General features: G+C 39.4%; 2 protein-coding genes across 5 annotated transcripts in view; both read right to left on the bottom strand.

Annotated features, from left to right (window-relative positions):
* The window catches only part of ddr2a (discoidin domain receptor tyrosine kinase 2a), a 36735-nt gene extending 35830 nt beyond the window's left edge, over nucleotides 1–905 (bottom strand). For 2 of the 3 annotated variants that reach the window (XM_042007273.1, XM_042007276.1), the window contains exon 1: nucleotides 727–904. The gene's annotated coding sequence lies outside the window, so the exon portion shown is untranslated. Of the gene's footprint in view, nucleotides 1–726 lie in introns of all 3 variants that reach the window. The other variant, XM_042007275.1, reaches the window with a different exon arrangement.
* A 3295-nt stretch (nucleotides 906–4200) lies between these two features.
* uap1 (UDP-N-acetylglucosamine pyrophosphorylase 1) lies at nucleotides 4201–14470 on the bottom strand. 2 transcript variants are annotated; one of them, XM_042005814.1, is made up of 11 exons: nucleotides 14374–14470; nucleotides 13363–13677; nucleotides 12039–12243; nucleotides 11343–11518; nucleotides 11072–11244; nucleotides 7918–8111; nucleotides 7631–7771; nucleotides 6235–6423; nucleotides 5955–5996; nucleotides 4967–5033; nucleotides 4201–4890 (listed from the first exon to the last, which is right to left on the bottom strand). In XM_042005814.1, the coding sequence occupies exons 2-11, from the start codon at nucleotides 13643–13645 to the stop codon at nucleotides 4798–4800; spliced, it is 1563 nt and encodes a 520-aa protein (XP_041861748.1). In that variant the 5' UTR covers nucleotides 13646–13677; nucleotides 14374–14470; the 3' UTR covers nucleotides 4201–4797. The 2 variants fall into 2 exon arrangements, with proteins under 2 accessions (XP_041861748.1, XP_041861749.1); XM_042005815.1 differs by lacking the exon at nucleotides 5955–5996.

The following is a 14470-nucleotide window of genomic DNA, read 5'->3' as shown; positions in this document are numbered from 1 at the left end:
TACCAGCTCTACGTAACACCTACATAACACTCAGGATTGCACACACTGACACAAAGAGCTGTTACTTCAAAGCTTCAGAATTTTAACTGGGACAGTTGTGCAGATTTTCCTAAATATTCTTGAAACAGACAGGCAAACGCAAACAAATAAATGTGAGGGTGGTTCAAGGCTATTAAACAGAGTGCATTAATTCTTTAGAAGTCAGAGCCATTCTGTACAATAGAGATAGAAATAACATGTAAAATAATCTATCAAACTTAAGAACTATGTTTAAGGATGATATGTTTCTGAAAGTGTAATTGGAGATTTACCTTCTTGCATTTAAAGAATTAAAATAAATTAATCGTTGAGGTGACCTGAGTCATCATTTACATTTTTTCTTCCATGCTGAAGTGAACAGGAGATTAAAGTGTAGAAATGAGCCTTAATCACATGTGTGACGTTAACAGCTAAGTGAAACAGTATGTAATGGCTTCTGTAAACAGCCACATCTGGGGCAGAGGAGATCTTGAATCTGGCACTGCATCACCCTGCTCTGTTGCCATCTGCCAGACACTTCACTCAGAAAGTACAGAGAGTTCAGAAATGCATTCAGGGTTCCCAAAATGAAGCCCAACAAGACAACTTTAAGGTTCTGGCGAGAGATTGGCATGTTAACTGTCGGAACAAAGAGAAAGATAAAGTGTTAAAGGTGAAAAAGCAGTAAATAAATAAAAAATGACTTACTTCTAAGATGTTTTTTTTTTGTTTGTTTGTTTGTTTTGTCCCTTTCAGACCATTTGTTCACAGATGATTTTAGATTATTCCAATGAGAGTCCAGCAGCGGGATGTCACAGTCCCAGTCTTCCTCTCTTTCGACCACTCACTCTCTGTCCTTCAGCTGCCTTCACCAGGACTCACGGGGCTGGTGTAAGACGCCCCTACACATTGGAAAAAAGAGAGGCAGAGGAGAGAGAGGCAGAAAAAAGAAAAAAAAACCTCTGACATTCTGTGGATTCTTGGGAGCATGCCAAAGACCCAGAATTCCACATGCCACACATACGGTTTCAATTAAGACCAAATCCAACACTCAATCACAAAACTTTCTTGCCCCTGAAAAGAGTCTTTCTTTTGACAGTTAGAGGCTAAAGCAACTTAGATTGAAGGTAATGTTTATGCTGCTGTCTGCAAGAGTCGGTCCTCTGTCATTTAATTGTCCATGCTTGTTGTAAAACAAGAGGCATAAATCTTCAGTTGGAAAAACTGCAGCAAATGCTGAAAAATTTAAACTGACGTTGAACTCACTAACACAGCAGTTGATCCCAGCCTTAATAGTCAAACCAGATCCATGAAAAGTGTGAGTCGAGTGTCAGAGAGAGGTTGCCTCCTAATGATGTTATACACTGTGTGTTTTTGCTGCTGCTGTTTTCTGAAGGATTTGACCAGACTGCAGAAATTAAATGTTATTTAGAAATGGGAGAGTTTCAGTGATGAGACACTTGTGAGTTTAATTTTCTTTGGTTTTTTCTACGTGCCAAGTTGTCTGCAGTGTTTTTCCATGAGAAAGTTATTCTGACCTGCATTAAAGTGATTATAGTAGCTGGCAGGAATTTATCTATTAATACCTTAATAATTAAGGTATACGGAAACCACTGATGTACCTGCCTACTTACATGGAGATTTTTACTAACTGCAACAGTAGCACTGGTACTGGATTGTCACCTTATGAGCCTGTTGATGTGTGCATGTCTGGCAGGAACAGCATCACAACCATGTAAGTCTACAAAATTTTACATTTGTATAGTATAGATTAAAATGAAGGTAAAGTTGAAACAAGATTAATAATTTCATGATCAATTTCTGTGTTTATTAACTCCTCATATAAGTTATTTTTTTTATCTTATCTTATCTTATCTTATCTTATCTTATCTTATCATATACTGGAAAGACAATATCCAGCTACACGGTTTACTTTATTTTACTGGAATTGTCAATTTATGTAAATCATGAAATAAGTTTTTAGAAAATACCTAGTTTTCATAGTTAGATATGAAATTTAAAAGCAGCTGTAATGCTGTAGTATAAAGGGGATGTTTTATGTTGATCTACTTGTGTTCTTTACCTCGCCAAGCAGTTGGATTCATGAGAAATAACAATCACAAATTTCACTCTGATAAAACTAGAATTTCATCCAGTTGCCGGCTGTTTGTTTATATCCACCCATTTCTGAATGGTTTCTGCAGAAGACTTTGCAGAAATCTCTGTGATACAAACCAGAGGGAATGTCAGGTTTCAGGTGTCTCAACTTAACTAAATATTTTTCATATTTAATAATAGAAAAAATTGTTACTTTTAAATGTATAAATTTATACATTTGAAAGAGTTTGTTTAAATGAAAAAGCTAGTTGGAATATATGAAAATGGAATTGAGCCTTAATGAGATTATTTTGATACTAATAACAGTAAACAGTGTATGTTGAGCTATATAGTAAAAATGTGTTTTCTATACGCCTGTAAGATTTGTAACATCTAGATCAGACCAAGAACATATCCCACCCCTAACCATGTACTTTCCTTGTACTAACCACTTGCAGGTGAAAGAACAATAGAAAAGAAATAAAACTGCAACAGGGAATGAAGTAGAAAAGTGCAGTGCTTGTGCAAACATTGTGGAAGAAAAGTCTGCAACTACTAATCTCTTGCATAAAAATTTTAATATGGCATCTTGCATAAAGAAGTTATCGAATAAAAATGACTGCAGGCCATGTAGGTTGCAAACTCATGGTTTTCCACATCAGAGCAGACATCATTCTGAAGTCTCTCCTTTAACAAGTCTTAAACTCCTCATAAGGACGCTGGTGATATACAGCTAAAGCTTCCATTCATTATCATGAAACAGCTACTATTTCATATGTTTCAACTGTATGTCCACTTCTGAGGTCCATTCAGTTAACGCACTTTACATTTTTTATATATCATGGTTGAGTTTAGGTAATAATATTACTTTGTCAAAGTTGGAAATAAAAACTACTTGGTTAGGTTGAGAAAACTATCATGATTTGGTTTAAAATATGTTCTTTTTCTAACATGATTATCACATTAATGGACACCATATTGATGGTTGCCTCGGTTACGTGTAATCACAATATGAAATTTAGCCAATTCCTGCTCAGATTTAACACATGACTAAATAGTGTGCTAAAACTCAGGGTTATAAATCCAAATGACTTGTCTGAATTAAAAAATAAATTAATAAATAAACTGATGTGTGTAGTAGCTTAGGGCAGAGTGTGACCCTCAGATTTTAACTACAGGGTTCATTTATTGTGGTTTTAAGCAAATTTCCAGAGCAGCTCCAGATGGATTTTATTAACCTTGGTGGTCCCAACTCCCCAAATCCCAATAACTCGTGATATGCTTATTTTCAATTTTATAACCTTATTTGATAATAAATTAACATGTTTTAATTTGCAATTAAGCATCTTTTCTCAGATCACACATTATAGGAAAAACTTTTAAACTGTCTAAAACGCTGCTTTATCTCCTGAAGTGCAGTTGGAGGTAGCAGCTCATTCTCTATCTGAGATGCATGATGCTAGTTTAGGAAATACTGCTACAGATGCAGATAAAATAAGATGGCTTTTGTGAAATATGGTGACCTGGTTCATATTTAAAAGCAAAATTTCTGAAGAAACGTCTTCAGAAACGTACATTCAAATAACTCTCCACAGGATTACATATGTATATTAAACCAGAAACCTTCATTGTTATTATGACTACGGTGGATGTTGTGAAAATGAGAATAAATAAGTTTAAAAAGTGTTAAAAAGGATACTAAGCCTCAAAGCTGCAATTGTAACTGGACTAAACTAGAAACTAAATACACAGTAAAAGAAGATAGCCTACTCTATAATTAAGGTGTTTCAGGAGAAGCTTCTTTCATGTTCTTTGCTTTATAACTTTGCAGACCTATTCATGCAAACAGACAACAACAAAGGAAATATTTTAAACCTAAATAAGTCAAATACTTTGCTTCATAACAAAACTACTGATCCAGAGGCATCCTAACCAGATGAACATGCACCTTAGGTATAAAACCCAAGCGCAGGTTATGACGGTGTCAAAGTGTTTTTTTGCAAATTTTGCACAGAAACATGGTGGGCTGATTGGATCATTGTGGGCAAGTGAAGAAATAAACACAAATGATTCCAATTATGTTTTTCAAAGTAGGAAAATGTATTTAATAAACATGAGAGAAATCATAGTATCTCATTCAGATGAATAATATCTAGTCATCTATGACTACAAGCAGGAAAAAAGCAAATATTATAAATACCCCCCACAGTCCAGTCCATGTATTTTGATTACAGGCTCATAAGAAAGATCTTTCTGATCATCTCATTCAGTTCCCGTATAAAAATCACCAAGTAAAATGAGTAGATGGTAATTTCCACCTATGCAGCATCTATCAGTACATATAAAAATAATTCTCATAAGCAAAATAAATAGATGCAATTGCAGATTGAATCATCCAGTTAGAGCAACAGGAATTTCATCCTTCATCTCGTGTTGTGTTCAAGTGCTCTTCAAAACAAATATGAACAAAGTATGACATCAGCATACAAACCAAACAAAAGTTGACAGAAGGGTAAACGACACACTTCATCTTGCCCGTTCATTCATCTTCATTGACACATGAAGGCGATGTTTCTTATTGCACAGCGATGACATCACAGTTTTTCCCCACAATCGAACGTTGAGAAATAGAGGGAGGTGGGTCTTTGGGTTATTCCTCTTTCTCTCAGATGTGCTGGCTGATTAAACTCCGTTTTTAACCAGCTCGTGCACTCCGTGCTCGTCGATCATCAGAGTTGGATGGAACTCACGTCCCTTAACCAGCTCGTCAAGACCCTACAAGAAAGTCATCTGGACTTTAGCTGCTCAGAGACAGCAACATGTGGAGTTTCTTCATCATTTGCAGCCTTACCTCTCCTCCATAGGACACTAGTGGCGAGATTTCACATTTGATTGGCAGATCTGTCCCATCCTTCAGACTGCAAAGAAAAGGACAGATTCAAAGAAGATTAGAGAGGGAAAAAAATGAAAGAATGACTATCTTGTAAAAAATAAGCAGAGGGACAGTTGTTTAGAGAAGCAGCTATAAATCCTTGGCACAGCTGTTCTTTTACTGCAGCTTGTGATTAGAGATCAAAAGGTGGGGAATTAGAGCGTCATCGCAACCAGTCATTAGTCCTATGACCTGAGACAGACGTCCTCTAGAAGGAAACAGTTGAATGACAGGTAATGTGCATCTCGACCCAATACTTTTAGATTGAGAGAACTTCAACCATTACAATCACTCAGCGTGTTTACTTCTAGATAATCATTACAGATAACAAATTACAGACCACACATCTGGCTTTTCAGGTGTTTCAGTGAGAAGCTGCCTGAAGGAAAAGAAGAATGATTGAAGAGCCTTAATAACAACCATGGATGCCATGAAGGTTAGTCAAGCGCATGTTCAACAAGCAGGTGGAGTGGAACTCAAAGTAATCAAGTAAGCAGTAACCAGCTGAACTTGGAGCTATTCTGCACATAAATCAACAGGTTAAACTATTAACCAGGAACTCTGGTTCCCTTTACCCAGCATGCAATACATGTGTGGGCACACATGTATAAAAAAAATCCATTAGAGTGAAAATAATCCGGCAGCAGGTCACTATGACAGTATGTCATCTGACCAAAGTGTTGAAAACTAAATTGATCTTCACCATCATTTCTTTCATCACAGCAAACTGTAAAGAGAAAAAAAGATGGCAAATGACTGGCAGCACCCATGGAGATTCCTCTTTCCAGTGGAAATGAAGCAAAGAGCGAGAGGGTTCTTAAAAAAAAAAAGAAGAAAAAGAAGAAATACAAAAAGAAAAGAAAGAAAACCCATCACCATGCACTCAGTTCAGCAGAGAGATAGTTACTTTCTGTTGCCATCGGCTGTGACACTGCCTTCTGCTCCGTCTCTGGAAACATTGCACGGGACACACAGCAGCAAGACCGAGCAGGAGAGGAGGGGAGGTGAGAGAGTGAGGCTAAGAGAACATGATGTCGATAACACAAACACAACGAAGCCGGTGCATACAGTTTGTACCCAGTGTTAAAGGTGTTGGGAGGGTGGGAGCGACCATAAGCAACCCGTTTCTGTGTTTTTACCAAGCATGTTGTGTGTCTTGTAAGAGTAACACGACACCCTGCGGTCACCTGGGTATGGCGGGCACACGTCTGCCGTTCTCGTCGATGAAATGGCCTCCGGCGTTGAGCACCCAGCGGTGGTGGAGGGACATGAGGGCGTGCCTGGCCGTGGTGGGCGTGTCCTTTCCCTCCTGAGTGTCTGCATTCTTCAGCGGAGAGAACTCATCCTCCCGCAGCACCTCGTACACAACAAACGTCCTGTTGGAGAGACATAACATCTCATCAGCACACTGGAAAAGAAAATGAGTGGAAATACTGTCCACTGAGGGTCTACCACCCTCTGCTTCTGTTTGCACAAAGGGGGGTCAAATTCAGCTCCAGTACCATGTTGGGAAGGGAACAAAGTGCCAAATCTAGCAGGCTGAGCAGGTTGCAACTAATAATGGTTTAGTTAAAAGGACTTTTCAATGTGCTGTAAGTTTGTCAGTGTGGAGCGTATCAAGAGTGGCATCTCAGATACACCGTAAATAGTTCAAGTATAGAAGTGACTTAAAGTGAAATGACTTTAAAGGAGAGCCACCAAACTCAAGTCAAGTGTGGTATATGCACTCTTTGAACATATGTTGAAAAAAAATACCAAACAATGAAAAACAACTCATTTTTAACCCTCGTCCTTATGACTACCCAGCATTTCTATCTTATAGTAAACAAACAACTGTCCAAAATTAAACAATTGTAAATACAGTTGTTTGAAGACAGTGGTACGTGGCTGCACACCAGACTAGAAGGATAAAGACCAAACAGTACTGAGAAAGAACAGAACACAACTAAATAGACTCAAATAAAGTAAATCAAACCATCTGGATTCTGCTAAAACTGTCAGCTTGTCCATCCAGGGAAAATCTCCATTTCCCAAGTGACACCAAAAGTATTTCTCATCCATTTTCATTTTGAAACAGTGTATTACCCTCAAAGGAAGCTGGACTGGTCTGCAGTGTTTTTCCATCAATCAATCATTACAGGAATCCTTTCATTAAATGTAAAGTTCTATTAGCAGTGGTCTGACTCAGAGCTGATGTCATGTAACACTTGAGGAGCTGGAATGGGTGAACAGCTCGTAAAACTCCATCCTCCTGCGGAGAATTTGGCAAACTCTGCCTGCTGGACCAGACCTCGGAGAAAGGGCAAGGCTGAGGCTGGAGGATAGGGATCGGTGATGGAAAAAGGGGGTTGGTCCTTGCAGGGAAGAACAGATCAAGGACCAGTCAAACCCTGAGCTGGGAGGCCTGCCAGGGGACCATATGCAAACCAGCCACTTCTCAAATTGAGCATAAGTTAGTCATTGTGTTCTTAAAGCTTTAAAGGGTTTTAGTTTAAGATGAGCTGCTTTTTACTGATACTGGCACACACACACACACATTCTGTGTTCTCTATAGACAGAAAAAATGTGTGGACTGTAACTCACTTAGCAAACTGGAAGATGTCGAAGACAAACTTTTCCATTTTAATCCCATTTGGTTTGTCTGGTTTGATTAGGCGACCCTGAACATCCACATATGGGATCTTCTTCTGGGCCACATGGTGCTGCAGCCGTGGCTCGTGTTTCCTATTATATAAACAAAGAACAAACATCCTGTATTCTCATGTTGTTCTTGGTGCAAGTAAAGAACTACTGAAACAAATTAAAAACAGTTTGGCAGAGAAGAGCAAGCAAAAAAAAAAACAAATGTTCACAGCTTCTCTGATTCTTACTGGACGACATCTCTGAGGAACGAGAAGCTGAAGTAGTGATTGGCCACGTTTCCTGCGTTGAACATAAGCCGACCGTCAGCGCTGCGCTTCTCAGCAGTTGCCAGGGTGATCTCGCTGTACTCCACCACCTGATAACGGCCATCCACTTTGCAGACCACACCCACTGCCTCTGTCGGATTGGTTTTCTCCACCACCTGGAAACAGAATCACATGAAGACAACTACAGCGTAACTATTCGCACAATGAAGCTTTAAGTCAGTCTACAGTTTATCAGCATCCTCTTATAGAAATTAAACTAATCATGCTTCCTTTTCTCACAACATTTACAATCTATATAGAGTGCAGTGACAGAGCGGTTCATACACATAACCCAGCAACCAATCCACACGCATGAGATCAAATATCTACAGATTAATAAAACTGAGTCACTAAAAACTGATGTGAATCAATCAGTGTTTTTTACTTTTTAAAGAAAAAAAAGCCTTCTCCCCCCCTCAGCCCATCTGTTGGTTCTTAATGACAGAGCAGTCCTGATGAGGGGGTAGTTGAATAAAGTGGAGGGGGTGAAGCCACGTGAACCGTTAGCAGCTCTCAGTTATTTGCGAGTGGAGGGTGGGACTCTGCTCTGATCTGATCCTTCCATCTCTAAATGCCAAACAGGAGCGAGGTCTGATCCTGAAAGTGTTTATTAGCTCAAGCATCATGATACGAGTCATTTCAAAGCGTTGCTTAAATGAAAAGCAACAGAAAAGGTCATCCTGACACTTTGGGTCCTGGCACTGACGGTGTGGATGCCTAAGAAACACAGAGACATGGAGTTTGTGATTTTGAAAGAGTGGAGCAAGCTAGTCATGAATTACAGCCTCATGGAAATCTAGACTTAGTATTTTGATGTGGTTACCATGGCATGTCGTAGTTAATGAATGCATTAATCATATACTGTTGCCCAACCAGGTCCCTACTTTTAGAAACCATTAAATTGACTTACATCATCAGCTAAAGACCAAAGATTTCTCTGTTCTATACACACTTCAGTCTGGGGTGGATTGTGTTATCTTACACTAGACTAGTGGTTCCTAAACAATTTTTCTTGAGAACCTCCTCCATGCACTTACCAAAAAGACTGCACAGTGCTGAAACTGTGTTTGGCTTTTACTTTTAGCTAGCTTTTCAATACAAATGATGCATTATGGCTAAATCCTTTTGTCCTTTGAAAATCCAAAAGTTAAAGTAACTAACAAAAATATAGCCCTAGTTTTTTCTTCTTTTTTAAAAAAATATTAATCATCTGCATTGTGGTGTTTCTCAGACATGTTTTATTAATAAAATGGTGCATACAAAAAAAATCAAGGCTCCCAGGAAGACACAAACTACTCCACTACTGTAGCTCCATCAGCTCACTGACCTGACTACGCCATAACGTACATATATATGGACCAAAGCTAATTAGATGTACAACGTGTGGCCTGCTAACTTGTTTTGTTTTTTGTTTCTTTTTTAACTAAAGATATGTGTTTTGACCCTTGGTTAATCACTTTGGGACAGTGTTTCCAAAGTTATTGCTTTGCGTCTCCCAAAAAGCAGCTTCCATGTGAAAAAAAACATCCAGATGATGAAAACTTCAGTGGATACCCCTCAACTCATCTCCATGGACACGGCTATTTTTAAAATTCACACAGGCTCAGTACAGTCAAAGCCTTGCAGGCTACCAGTGGTCTTTGGGGACCCCCTGTATTCATCTGTATCATGACTGAAACACTAAAGAAGTAAAGGAAAATCCCTTTGCTTTCTACATGCGATAAGTTTGGTTCTCATACAAGTACACTGTGATGCATTGCTGTAGCTTTGGTCCTTGTGATGGACCTGCTCAGTGAACAGCATCTCAAATATTTAACTTTTCAAAGTTCAGAAAGAAAAAAAGTTATCATAAATAAACTATTCATAGTATTTGAGACTGTGATGAAAAGTAAAAGATGTTTCTGGGTACAACCCCCAAATTCCTTGAAAGCTATGATGAACTTATTGCCCATGAAGGCTTCAGAAGAAAATCGAGAGGCTTGCACCTCCACCCAGTGGTGAGCTGAGGAAGCTGCAGCTGTTGAGGAACGGACGGTTAAACCACATCTTTTAATGAAGGACAGTCACACACCAGAATAACGTGAACCAATAGAAGAACTAGAAGAACTAGACTGACTGATAAGACTCAATCACAAACAGTAACAGTTTGATTGTTAAAAGTAGGTGAGGTCTATGCTCACTTTATAAAGAACATAAGTTATTCTTTTTGAGAGCATAAAGGTTTACAAGTGTCTGATTTCTCCTGTCCTGAGAAAATTAAACTCTGACCCTAGGAGCAAATTTACAGCAGAATTAAAACAAGTCTGCTGCTACTTTCGATTTAGACAGCATCAGAACTAAGACGATGGCCTACAGTAGCCTTTACCAAACTGGGAGTCCCGACCCCCACAGGGGTTCCAAGATAAATTCAGATCATTTAAAAAATATAGCCGATATTTATCAAATAAATACAGGATTTTTATTAGGGCTGTCAAAATTAATGTATTAATGCAAAGAGATGAATATGTGAAATGAACACATTAATATTTTAATGCATTAATGAATAAATAACAAAGTTATTACTCAGGTCATATAAAAAATTTGGCATTATCTGACAGAGAGAAGCTGATTTGGGGCATGTGGTGAACCGAATCCACCAAAAACCACTTTATTCTCCTTATTTATGAAGATTCTGACGGTTTTCAAGTCTTAAAATTAGAGGATGCTACAGGATGACCCTTGTGATACAAACACCAACATATGTTATCGTGGGGTTCGTAGCTCAAAGCATTTGTGGACCACCAGCCTAAAGAACCACTTTTCAGCAGCCTCTTTGCCCAAATGTTTTAGCTGCTGTGCAGCTTGGTAGCAGTGTGTTTTCCTGAAGAGAAAAAGTCTATTTGAGTGGACTTTGTAACTTTGCTCACCAAAACAGCAATATAGCACACTGAGAGAAATGGAAAAACCCATAAAGCATAATATGCTTCCTTTAAGAGGTCTTTAATAGGTAGGGCTATGGGAGCCACAAGCCCTTATAATTCAGTTTTATTCCCAATTACCCTGTATACATATGCAACAACCTTATAGTATAACCAACCTTAGCTCCACAGTCTGCTTCCTTCTGCACACAGAAACCAACAAAGGCGGGGTCAGCCACTTTGACCAGGATGTTGTCAACACAATACACATGGATGTACTCGATCCCCCTCCGTTGCATGTCATCTGTGATACCCTGGTTTCCAAGGGCTCTGTAAAGACCCCCATTACCATCTGAAACACAGAGATGTTTTAAAGATAAAAATTCAACAAAAGAAAAAACCCTTACGCAGTGAATTAAGCCTGAAGTAGTTTATAATGTGTGTACTTACCGGGTGCCATGGAGAGCTTCCCTTTGCTCTCCAGGATGATCTTGCCATTGTAGTCCATCGCTGGAAGCATCCCCTGCTGGAAGAAGACAACGTTGTTCTTGTCTAAACCAAAGTAGTTATGGCGTGAGAAGAATTCCTTGGTGGACTCCATTGTCCTGCCGCTGGTCATGATGTACCTGAAGGCAACATAGGAAGTAAAAGAGTCATTTATTTTCTACTTTAAACACAAACAGAAAGCATAAAAACCATAAGCCATGAAGACAACATAAAAAAAATATAAAACCCACATAATTGTCTTATGCTGTAGAAAACTTTTCTGATATTTCACAGAAATAAGATAAAGCTGACGTACCCTACCAGAGGCGTATAAAGGCTGAATTAGATCAAATAACCTCCTCTACCTTCTTGTTATGTTCATATTTCTCATTTCAGAGTGTAAACCGTCCTTGCCTCTGCTCTGCAGGGAACTAATTATTTGCCAGTAACTCAGCTTCCTTGATTGAGTTTCCTTTGATGCTCACGGTGACCTGACCCAGTTAGTCATCATGCAAACATAACAGGGAACGAACAGTTTTTGTTCTCATTAGAAACAAAACAGGCAGTATCTGATGGTATTGGGCCATTCATTTAACTCTAAAAGAAATAACAGATTCAACTAAATAAGATATCTTTATTAACTTAAGCTCAGTGTCTCACCAGGGAATACAGCACTTGATTTTGTGCTTCTGCTCAGCCAGCTGCTGCAGCTTCAAGATGCGTTCTGCTTGGATCTGAAAGAGAGTTTTGTGGGATGGCAGGCCAACGTCGTACATGCCTTTGGGGTAAGAGAGCCCCAGTCTGGTTCCCTGGCCCCCTGCCAGCAGTAAGGCGGCCACTTTGCTCTGAGAGATGCAGTGAAGACCTGAGGGGCAACAGAGCACAACAAGACAAACATTAGGTATTCTATCGTATAACACAGGACAGGTCTCAATACAATTTCATAATATCTAATCTCCTCCGATCACTTTAATGAACTCTGATTTTAGATTATTAATAATAAACTTAAAATTTAGATTGCATTTATCATTTAGGTATACTGAACCATCAGCCATAATTTTATGAGTAATACTAACTGATTGCCTCTGAACTGAAATGTCATTCATGCCAAGACTTTGGTTTATTTCACAGTGGTTCCACAGGTCAGTGGTTTATAACGATTCCAGGTTTTTTATCTTACATAAACTACTGGCTACATCTATGTAACAATCTCTCTACCTGTAGGTGCCAACAGACAAGTTTTATATGGGCTGGGCGAGCCTGCTGGAGTCACCACACCCTGCACACAGACGTGGTCACAACAGATGCTGATGACTTCATGAATGAGGGTCAAGAGGCAATTCTAACTACGTCAGCTACAAATCAGCACCAGATGTCTGCTGATCGCAGTCTTCGTCACTGAAAAACAATCAAGCAGAATTGCTAAGCGTCCAAAACTCCACAGCAGGGGGATTGCGCAAATCATTCATCAGCAATGAAAGCCCACTTGGTTGTATTTTGAATAAACACAGAAGAATGAGACTGGGACAAGTTTGTGAGTTTATACAACCACACAAAGGGTAAGTGGGGAGTTTCTGGTGCTGATCAGCTAAGATTTGGCCATAAGTTTGCTTGAAATGGCTGATTTTGTGTTGAATGTATCTCTGGAAGTCAGTTATCTGAACAAATAAAAATTATGAACAGAACCACTGACCCATCTCAGCATGTCACTGCTTCTGGGCTACCATGTGATGTTTAATGCACTTATGCCCCCCAGATACTAGCAAATATTTTTTCCCTTGTACCCAAAGGGTAACTCTTCAAACTTGAGGAATGCCAAATTCCAACAACTGGGAAATGCTTACACAGAACTGTGTAACACCCACATAATGCAATAAAAATGATTTTCCTGATTCTTTCCACCTAACTGAACTCTGGACTAATAAAAGTGAAGCTACAGGAAGTAACTGTGTGTTAATAAACTGTAGTGCAGCTGATACCGCACCTGCTGCTTCCCAGTTTTTGAGACACTCCCTGTCCCTTGTCACACTTCCCAGCACTTCCCTGGGCACCGGCTCCATCCGGGCATCCATCTTCTCATGTTTGCTGTTGCTGGACGTCTCCATGGCGTTCTTGAAGAATCCGTTTATTTCCTGCAAGTCCATGCCCTGCAGGTCAAGGGTCATGTCTGCCTGTTCTTCAGGGCTCAGATCGTTCCAAAACTGCAGGAGGTGAGACTGGCCAGCTTCAGCCAGCCTCTGCATCAGTCCACTGGTGTTTGGGTCCATGATCAGCTGTGCTTTTGGTCAGCTCTGCCAAACTGAAAGCAGTTTTGTATGAGTAATTAAATTGAATGAAATTTTTCTGAAAAAAAAAATTATAATTACTCATATCAAAAGTATTTATACCTGTGGTTAAAAAAAAACTAGCACAACCGGTGATGGCACAGTCCACAAATATGTTTTAGACTGCAAGTGAATAAAACTGAACCACTGTTTAAACACACACCATACACCATAATGTACCAGGAAATAAATTATATTACTGAAATGGGGATCTCTTCTTCAAATGGGATGCTGAGGTCTGATGTTATTTTACCACAATACATCACTTAGCTGTCAGTCATACATATCATATAAAGGTGACCTCATTTATTCATGAAACTTTTAAATTTGACGTGTCCTAGAGGACGTGTCAAGTGTTTTGACGGGATGTGAATTTGGCTTCATCAAAAAATAGCAAGGTGCCTCGCTTCACGCACAGGACAGGAAAGCTCACCAACAGCACAGAAAACGACTATAAAGCCCCGTTGTTTGCTACAATCGCGCTAAATGTGTAAGTTTCATTTATCAATCCGTGTTTTTAGTATCTGTATTCAGCAGAAGTGGCACGCGACCGTCAGGAAGCGACCCAACATCCGAGCGGCACATTTAGCTGCTATCTGGCAGACTGTGGGGAAAACTGTTGGCTCAGTGATAACAATTCAGATAAAATTAAAGAATTATTGAACTCTTACCTCTCGATGGGGTCTTCTTGGGGTTATGACCATCAATGCCTGTAGCTGTGTGATTCCTTACGCTGGTTACTCACGGCTCCTCCCACCGGACGACACC

Source organism: Melanotaenia boesemani, chromosome 14 (genome assembly GCF_017639745.1).
Source record: "Melanotaenia boesemani isolate fMelBoe1 chromosome 14, fMelBoe1.pri, whole genome shotgun sequence".
Lineage (NCBI taxonomy): Eukaryota > Metazoa > Chordata > Actinopteri > Atheriniformes > Melanotaeniidae > Melanotaenia > Melanotaenia boesemani.
Note: the sequence above shows the minus strand (reverse complement) of the source record. Positions and strands in the feature narration are given on the sequence as shown.